Source organism: Mus musculus, chromosome 4 (assembly GCF_000001635.26).
Source record: "Mus musculus strain C57BL/6J chromosome 4, GRCm38.p6 C57BL/6J".
Taxonomy (NCBI): domain Eukaryota; kingdom Metazoa; phylum Chordata; class Mammalia; order Rodentia; family Muridae; genus Mus; species Mus musculus.
The window spans coordinates 143289989-143300039 of NC_000070.6; the positions used below are offsets into that span (position 1 = coordinate 143289989).

At 47.9% G+C, this 10051-nt stretch overlaps 1 protein-coding gene across 2 annotated transcripts in view; it reads right to left on the minus strand.

The window, feature by feature from the left end:
• The window catches only part of Pdpn (podoplanin), a 32156-nt gene extending 22580 nt beyond the window's left edge, over positions 1–9576 (minus strand). For both annotated transcript variants that reach the window (NM_001290822.1, NM_010329.3), the window contains exon 1: positions 9201–9576. In NM_001290822.1, the coding sequence (NP_001277751.1) occupies positions 9201–9267 (67 nt within the window). In that variant the 5' untranslated portion in view covers positions 9268–9576. The remainder of the gene's footprint in view (positions 1–9200) is intronic.
• Between the last annotated feature and the right edge of the window lie 475 nt (positions 9577–10051).

The following is a 10051-nucleotide window of genomic DNA, read 5'->3' on the forward strand; positions in this document are numbered from 1 at the left end:
AGGAGATTTATTCTTATGTCGAGTACATGAGTGCTTGCCTACACTCAATGTTGGCTATGTGTAACCCGGGCCTGGGGCTGTCAGGCATCAGATCCAGAACCAGAGAAGTTCAGGTGGGAACCCTGTCCTCTGCAAAAGCAGGAAGTGCTCTCAATTGCTCGGCCATCTCACCCACCCCACACTTTCTTTATTGCCTTTCTCACCCAAAGGTTTGGATAATACCAAATTGGTGCTCTTCATCCTGACAGATGGTGACTATAGTCCAACCAGATGTTTCTACACGAGGGCTCCCTTGCCAGACAAATGGCCTACTTCTGAGCCACACGCCAGCAGTCCTGATAAAGGAACATCTCATAAGTCCAGGAATTCAAGGCCAGTGTATGCAGCACAGAGAGAGCCCTATCTCAGGGAAATGATAAAACATACAGAGCATGTGGCTGGCCTGTGCTTTAATTTCCAGCAATGGAGAAACATTTTTACAAATGACTTACAGATTTCTGCATGAGCGAGATCATGTAGACCACAGAACAGAGTGGAGAGAGTTCAGACATAAACCTTTATACTGATGGGCAGCTGATTTAGGGCAAAAGCACCATGGTAATTCAGTGGGGGAAGAGTTATCTTTTCATCCCAGAAGGTTCTAGAACAACTGAAGAGAGCCACATGGTAAAGAATGGAGCTGGGTCGCTATTTCATGGCTCACACAGAAGTTCCCTGCAAAGGCATCAAAGCCTGACTGTCAGAATTAAACCATTAGACCGTAAGAGTCGATGTTTGCAGCCCCGGGGTAGCAGTGACTTCCAACACTGATACCAACCAACAGCATGAGCAGAAAAGGAGACAGCTCAGACTTCACGCTCTTAAAGAGGTGTGCTCTAATGAACACTATAACATAAAATAACAAGATAGCCCAATTCATAGATGGAAAAATGTCCTCAGCTATCCAATAATAGTCCAGCTCGCTCTTTCTCTCTCGCTCGCTCTCGCTCTCTCTCTCATTGGTTGGTTGGTTTTTCGAGACAAGGTTTCTCTGTATAGCCCTGGCTGTCCTGGAACTCACTTTGTAGACCAGGTTGGCCTCGAACTCAGAAATCCGCCTGCCTCTGCCTCCCAAGTTCTGGGATTAAAGGCGTGCGCCACCATGCCCGGCTGTTTGTTTTTTTTTTTTTGAGACTGGATCTTACTCTATCATCCTGGCTGACTTGGAACTCACTATGTAGACCAGACCAGGCTGGCTTTGAACTCACAGAAAATGCTTGCTTCTTCTTCCCAAGTTCTAGGATTAAAAGCACCACTTGTCCAGTATGAAAAATTATTAAAGTATGATTTTTAACCAACAATTAAAAAACATCCCATTTATAAAAAAGGTGCTTCTTTTATTGAAGTGAAGTCCACAGAAACATCTTAGTATTCAAAAATTTTTTTAAAGAATCATTTGTTTATTTTATGTATATTCATATACTGTAGGTGTCTTCAGACATGCCAGGAAAGGGCATCAGATCCTATTACAGATGGTTGTGAGCCACCATGTGGTTTGCTGGGAATTGAACTCAGGACCTCTCTCTCCAGCCTCAGCATTCACAAATTTTAAGGTGGGTGTATGTGCAATGTGCAAACAATTTATCTATTCATAATCACTTGACTTAGTTCCTTTAAAAATGACTCCAGCACCAGGCTTCTCTTTTTCTCCTATGTGTGTGTTAGATACTAACTTTAATTCCTTACTTGACAAAAAAGCAAAAATACCTGAAGACATCTCAATTTAAAACAGCCAAGTGTTTGAACAACCCCCCCACTCCACCCCACCCCCCACCCCCCGCCCAAGATATCCAGCCTGAGAAGGTGTTCAAGTTCAATGGTCATTAGGGAAAGGAAAGATAAGTCAGAACTATTAGAGATCCTTCCTACTCAGTAAAAATGGTAACAGAGAAAGAGGAAGGGGGAAAGGAGAGGGAGAAGGGGAGGGGGAGAGGGAGAGGGAGAGGGAGAGGGAGAAGGAGAGGGAGAGGAAGTTGCTTGCTTAGCATGTACAACAAACACTCCAGGTTTCATGCCTGGCACCTCATAAACCAGCTGGCTGCGGCATACACCAACAATCCAAGCACGCAGGAGATGAAGGCAGGACGATCAGGGGTCTAAGGGCATCTTTAGCTACAGAGTGGACTCCAGGCCAGGCTGGATGTGTAAGACCTTGTTTCAAAAAACAAAAACAAACAAACAAACAAACAACAAAAACAGGGTGTGGGGGCTAGAGAGATGGCTCAGCAATTAAGAGCATTTGATACTCTTCCAAAGGGACCAATTTGCATTTCAGTCGTGCCCCCCCCCCCAATCAGGTGACTCACGACTTCTTGTAACTCCAGTTCCAGGTGTCCACTATACTTTTCTGGTGTGCACACACACACACACACACACACACATTAAAAAGAGGGAAAGTGGAAATAACGTGAACACAGTACTCATGAATGAAATTCTTTTTAAAAAAGAATAATGCCAGGCATGGTGGCGCACACCTTTAATTGCAGCACTTGGGAGGCAGAGGCAGGCAGATTTCTGAGTTCAAGGCCAGCCTGTTCTATAAAATGAGTTCCAGGACAGCCAGGGCTATACAGAGAAACCCTGTCTGGAAAAACCAAACCAACCAACCAACCAAAACACCTCCACCACCACCACCATCAAACATCCATAGGGTACAGTACAACATTTCAATACTTTCCTACTGTATGCAACAATCAGCGTGGGACTGACTGCCGGCTTCTGTCACCTCAAACCCCTATCACTTGTATCAGGTACACTAACGTCCTCCCCACTGCTACACATCAACATACACACTCCTGTGTTGTCAATCATAGCTATCCCACTGAGCTATGGGACACAAGAACTCATACTCACGGGCTGGTGAGATGGCTCAGTGGGTAAGAGCACCCGACTGCTCTTCTGAAGGTCCGGAGTTCAAATCCCAGCAACCACATGGTGGCTCACAACCATCTGTAACAAGATCTGACTCCCTCTTCTGGAGTGTCTGAAGACAGCTACAGTGTACTTACATATAACCAATAAATAAATCTTTAAAAAAAAAAAAAAAGAACTCATACTCACAAGTTACATGCCTGTACCTATCAACCATTCTCTTTCCCCCTCTGTCATGGTCACTTTTCTATCTCTGTGACAAAACACTATGACCAAAATGACTTATAAAAGAAAGCAGTTAATTTAGGGGCTCACAGCTTCAGAGGCTTAGAATCCATTGCTATTATCTCAGGGAGCACGGCAGCGGGGAGTCAGCCATAGCACTGGGGTAGTGGCTGTTTAGATGAGTGACTAGGGATGTGTGCCCAGACTGTGTGCTCTTGGTACACTACATACAATGCTTGAATTCAAGGTCACTGTTGCCTGATGACTGGCTTTGTCCAAACCTCTCTGAGCCTCTTAACTCATCTATTAGTTGCAAAGAGTTCCTACCTTGTAGTTGTGCTGTGAGGACCAAAGGAAACAGGGCTTGTGAGCGGCTGACACACTCTAGCTCAGCCAATGGTAAAAGTTACAACATACTTCTCGCTCTTAGCCCCTCCCCTTCCGAATTTAGGGTGTGGCTTTATGGCTTCACATTTAAACTTATTGTGGACTGATAAACTTATTGTGGACTGATGGGCTTAGGTAAAGTTGACCTCACAAGGTACCAGGAACCAAGGGGTACTAAGAATGAGACACGGGAGTCTGGGGAGATAGCTCAGCCAGTGGGGTGCTTGCCTCGCAAGCATGGTACCTGAGCACTTTTCTAATGCTGTGACGTCACCATGACCAGAGCAACGCTCTATAGAAGAAAGCGTTTATTTAGGACTTACAGTTCAGAGACCCATGACCATCCAACATGGCACTAGGCAGGTAGAAGGGTTGGAGACATAGCTCAGTGGCTGAGAGCTTGTACTACATTTCCAAAAGAGCCTTGGTTCCCAGCACCCACTTTGGGCTACTCAGGCTTCTCAGTAACTCCATCTTCGGAGGCAGTTGATCTCTTCTGGCTTCTGTGGGCAACTGCACTCATGTGCACATGCCCTGACACAGACAGGCATGAACACACATAATTAAAAAAAAAAAAAAAGTCAGCAGGTCGGTGGTGGCGCACGCCTTTGATCCCAGTACTTGGGTGGCAGAGGCAGGTAGATTTCTGAGTTTGAGGCCAGCCTGGTCTACAAAAGTGAGTTCCAGACAGCCAGGGCTACACAGAGAAACCCTGTCTTGCTTGGGGTGGTGGGGGGGGAATCTTAAACGAAAGAAAAACCAAGTCTGATGAGATAGATATTTTCCTCTGCCCCCTCCCCCCACACAAGTGAGACACGCTTTTCTGCACTTTATACACATATGTGTTCCCTGTGACAGGCCCTTCCCAATTGAAAAGGGTTCCAGAGATGTTTGGTTTCCCAAAGAACAAAAGCATTGGATGGAATGTGTGTTCCCAGATCAAGGGATTAAAGATTTCTCTTTCTCGGGGACCCACCCTAACTGAGGTCAGAATCCCCAAGGCTGCCAAGATAGAGGACTTCCCGGTAGGAGCTCAATGCTATGCTCGGATGCCTGAACACACAGCAAGAACTCAATAAATATTTGTCAAATAAGCAAATTCCTTGGGTGGGGCAGCTTTCGTGTCAACAAACGACATTACTTATCTTTCTCTCTCTCTCTCTCCTTTTCTAGAGACTCCAGGCAAGCTAAGTCCTTTCTCCCTTGGGTGGGCTCTCCTCGGGCTTGCTTGCTCTTTTCTTCTCCCTTATGGCCTCTGGGAAATACCCTGCTCACAGCATTCTCCTTCTCTGGCCTCCTTGGCATTCCCCCGCACCCTGCCAATGTAACAGGGGCTCTCAGCACCGCAGTGTGGCACCGGTTGGTCTGCCCATTCCTCTCCAGGCACTTCTGCAATTTATTGGCACTCCAGATTAGAAGCCACAAGCTCATCTTCATCTGGAAAGGCAACTGTCCATTCCGGAGGTTTTTGTTTTTGAAACCGCATCCACTTTGCCTTGCCTGAACCACAGACTGTCTTCTGTTTCTCCACCTAAGTGATCAACTGCCCAAGGTCGAAAGCCTCCCTCTGAACTTAGCCTGACTCATTGCCAAATACAGACTGTTCTCCAGGCAAAGTCACTGGACCAGACACAAATGCAGACATAGCCCTCTCCCTCTCTCCCTTGCTGTGTGTGCCCACGTGCATGTGTAGGTGCACATGTGCGTGTTCAAATGATAACCTTAGATATCATTCCTCAGGCACTCTATTTTTTGAGACAGGATATCTCAGTGGCTGGGGGCTTGCTGATTGGGCTAGACTGGTTGGTGGGAGAGCCTCAGGGATAAGGCTGTCTCTGCATTCCTAGCACTGGGATTACAAAAAAAACCCTTGCTACAGCAGGCCAGCATTTTTTTTACATGGGTTCTGGGAACCAAACTCAGGTTCTCATGCTGGCCCAGATGTCTCTCCGACCCTGGTCTACTCTATCTGTTGATGTTCAAGAATTTCCCACCACCTGGCTGGCTATGAACAGTCTGGGATGATGGACAGCTAAGGCACTGTGGTTAGACATGTGGGAGGAAACAGCCACCTTCATTTCCTGCCCTGGATGAACTTGGCAGCATGTCAGCTGTTTCCTAACCTGGCTCTATCCTACCTTAGATCTTGGATGAAAAGCCTAGTCGCTTTCCTTCCCCAGAACATTCCAGGGGCTGGGAAGAGGGCTGCCAGTGAAATGTTCTCCACACAAACATGAACATCTGAGCTCCAGCCCCCAAACTCACATACAATGCAGGGCACAGTGGTGTGCATCTGTTACCGCAACAATGGGGAGGCCGAGGCAACCGGATCCCTAAGGGCAATGGCCCATCTAAGTCTAGTGATCCGTGAGCTCCAGATTCAGTGAGAGAAAGAGTCTCAAAAAATATGGTGCAGAGTAATTGAGAAAGGTATACTTGATTCTCTCTCTCTCTCTCTCTCTCTCTCTCTCTCAGAACTCTTTTGAGAAAGTTCTTAAAATTGCAGGCAAGGGAAACTGTATCTGTTGTGTGCCTCACACAAATCCTACAAGCAACCTCTTATCTTGACCTCCTCCAAATCACTGGACCCTCTTCTTCTAACAAGACCGACCACACAACACAGGCTCCTTTCCTGAGAGATGTCAGGATATCAGAGCTTCCTTGGGGGATGGGTTGGGCAAGGTAAGGATCCTCTGCAAGGTTCCTGGCTAAACTGGTGCTTGAGTTTGCTTCCTCCTTGGCCTCCCCCAAAATACTTCCACAAGCTGTAACCTGGAACGCCTGCTCTCAGAAGCCAGAAATATGACAAAAATTCAGATAAGCCAGTGCAATCCAGAGCACAGGTTCATTCTTGGTTGGCAAGGGTGGCAGAGCATACTCTCGGCTAGGTGCTTTCCTGCACCCAGCAACCCGCCCCACCCTCTTGGGAGAGGTCTAGCGCCTGTGTGCAAGACAAATTAAGGCAATGTATTTTAATGCGCCAGGCCAACTCCACTCTTGTATGGGGAGTGTGTAATTTTTTTTTTTATTCATGTTTAAAATGAATAAAGTGAAGTCTACCTTCAGTCTCAAGTCAGTCTTTTTTTTTTTTTTTAATTCAATCATAGTAAAAAGCTTAACTTTGTTTCTGAATCAAGGTCCCAGCAACTTCTGGGATAATAGTGTATAATTTACAGGAGAGGTTGGGGATTAAAGGAGGTAAGCCTGCGACATTCCTAGAATGTGGTGGTGGTGGTGGGGGGGGAGGGGGGGGGAATGCAAGGAGGTGGTGTCCCGCCCACTAGTCAGGGCCATTCTCTGTCATACCGGAGACTTGGGTCTCTCCATTGCCAGCAAAGTCAATGGTGGGTGAGCTGAGTTTTGTCTTGTTGATCGTGGCTACCCTCAGCCTTCTGCTGCTGCACTCGCATCTTTAAATGTGTTTCCCTCTTCTGAACTCAGTTTGGGACCCTAAGCCCCAGCTTCCCCCGCAGAACCTCTAACAGAATCAGCTTTATTCAAGGCCTCCTCAGCTACATAAGCCCTCAGCAGCTTGCGAGGATTCCAGGGCCCCCGAAAACTGGCAAGAACTTCAGGGAAATCACAGGATGATTTCTGTGCCACATGATTAATCCTGCTCGGACTGGTCCCGGAAGAGCACACATGGGTTAGCGGCAAGCAGCAGCTTGCCGAGAATCTTATAAAAAGCCACTGCTAACGGGCGAGTCCTGGGGTACCGGCTTTGGATGTCAGTTCAGAGTGAGGGTGGGGCCTGGCAGTGGGGGAGGCTGCCAGATGTGAGGACAACAGGCCTCGTTAGAATCCACGAACACCTTGGGGATTGCAGAGGGGGTTGGGTTATAACCCTAAATCAGTATGGCATATGACTCTAATAGAATTAGCACACCACAATCACCCCTGCCTGATCTGGCTCCCCAGTAATAGCTTAACTCAATGGAGTTAACTCATCCATATTCATTATTCTCAAACAAAAACCCTGCAGGCTCAATCTTGCTGCAGAGCAGCCTGGATACAACTGGCCGCATGGCCACCTCTCTGAACACCCCTGTACCAAGGCTTTTTCTTCAGCTGTACAGTTTCTACTCTAACTGAGTGATGACTTTTTCTAGACAAGACCAAATACCAGCTACATTTTAGGAGCATTTTGGGAGCTGGCTTGAGACAGTTGCAGCCTACCCTTGCCTTTGGAGGATGCCAGCCTCCGACTTTCCTAGGATGTGGTTTGGGGTGGGTGCTTCCCCTCACTTTGCGCTGGTGAGTGAAAAGCCATGTTCTTAACACGCACTGTCTCGCCATGACGGAAATGGAACCGAAATACAGAACTGTATATATATATATATATATATATATATATATATATATATCCTAGCGTAAGAAGTTTCAAAGATAGGACTGCCAGGAATACCCCTGAACACCATAAAGAATAGCTTCGTCTCTTTGAAGCAAGTGGACAACCTCGCCCATGCACTCTATATAATTTCCCTAACACTAGGTGTTGTCTGTGGAGAATTATAGAAGCCTAGGCTAGGCCCACCCATCTCACACAAACCACTCCTTCACCAGGAAAGACAGTCCTACATCTCTGATGACCACTAGCCTTCATTTAGTGAGCAACTGAGACTGTCCCATGACTTCTTGGCTCTGGGATCAAGATTAGAGCTTAGATTCCACCAGGAATATAGATACAACTTAAAACATCAAAGCAAGAAACAAAATAACAGGAGACTGTCCTAGACCCCAGCCATAGATCACCCAGACAGAAGACAGTAATTCAGAAGAGGAGGACGTGATGGTGGTCCCATCAATCTGTTTCTTTCTAGTCAGGGTCTTAAAGCCCAGTCTGGTTTCAAACTCCTTATACCCCAAGATAACCCTGAACCCTCTCATCCTCCTGCCTCCATTTCCCAGTGCTGACACAGTTGAGCATCACCATCCTGGCTTTTGCATCTTGCTGGGGATGGAGCATGAGAGTGTCTCACATGCCAAACATGGACTCTGCCAACTGAGCTACATTCTCAGGCTCCATTCGTCTTTAATTAACACTAATTCAGCCACTGAGTCCTTGGCCAAGTTCAATACATGGCCTCAAACACACTTGCGCTTCAACGCTCACGGCAGCCCTCCAGGTTAGGAGGTACAGGTCCGTGGCGCCCTGGGTTCCATCCATTTCCAGTGTAGGGGTGTGGGGAGGGGAGGAAAGAAAGAGGCAGAGACAAGAATGCTAGAAAGATAGCAGCTTGCGGGTCAAGCTGTTCCACCGTCCCTTCCAGCTACCATCCTAATTAGCGAAGCCTCTTCAGGTCTATCCCCAGCCAGGGGTGTGACCCAGAGTTCCAACCTACGTCCTCCTATCTGTTCCTCTTTTTCAGAGACATTAATCATTCCTCTAACACACTGCTTTTTTGGGCCAGTCCAGTCGCCCTTGGTCACCTTCCCATCCCGTAACACTAGCCCCCGGGGCGGTGGGGGTTGTTAGGGCCATTCTGTACCCCTACCACCTGTGGGTGGACCCCCTACCGCCACACCCACTTGGCTGTTACAGGAGACTTAGCCCCATCTAAGCTACCCCACCGCTCTCCCTCCCTCCCCCCGCACTCGCAGATCCCAGGCCCAAGCATCCCCCGCCTCCCTCCATCCCCACCAACAAGTGCTGGTTGCCAATCATGCATGGCGCTTACCTCCCTGCGCAGAGTCCCAGAACCAAACGCTCCCCAAAACCCAGAACAACACTGGCACGGTCCACATCTTGATCTCGTTGGAGCCTCAGCAGCTAGTGGGTTTTTTTGTGGGTTGTGAAAAGATGAAAAACAAAACAAAACAAAACAAAAAACTTCGAAGCCACAGGCCCAGCCGGGAAGAGCTCGGGAGGAGGTTGGAAGGCGCTGAGCAAAAGTCTCAGCGCCAGAGAGTGCCCGGGCTTTCTGGACTCGCAGAGGCAGCAAGCACAGCAAACTTGGCAGCTGGCAACCTCTCGGCACAGTCGGCATTTATGTCTCCGGTCCCGGGGCGGGAGCGGGTGGGCGTCAGGTGGTCCCGGAGATCTAGGACCGCCCCCGAACTCTGTTTGGCCAGCATCACAAGATGACCTCAGGCCAGGTTTAAAGTTACAGGGCCTCAGCCACTGGGGCCCAGCCCAGAGGGGAAAAAAAAAAAAAGCTTTTGACTTTGTTCCACTACAGGAGAAAAGGGGGCCACGTGCAGTAAACAGTTCTGATTTACAATTTTTATTTATTTTTCTACTATATTTACTATTATGTTTTGGAGGGCAAAGCCCACAACTTAGGTTTCCTTGATAGTGGGCAGAAGAGAGACGCACACAGTGGCGTATGCGGCTGGTTTTATGGTTTTTAGACCGATGCACTGGATTTTTTTCTTCAGATGGTTTGGGGAAAACGGCCGTTGTTTGGGTGAGTCTGAGGCGGCTCTTGTTTATTGAACCTTCATGCAAGGCACGTGGATGGATGGATGGATGGATGGATGGATGGATGGATGGATGGATGGATGGATGGATGGACGGACGGACGGAAGG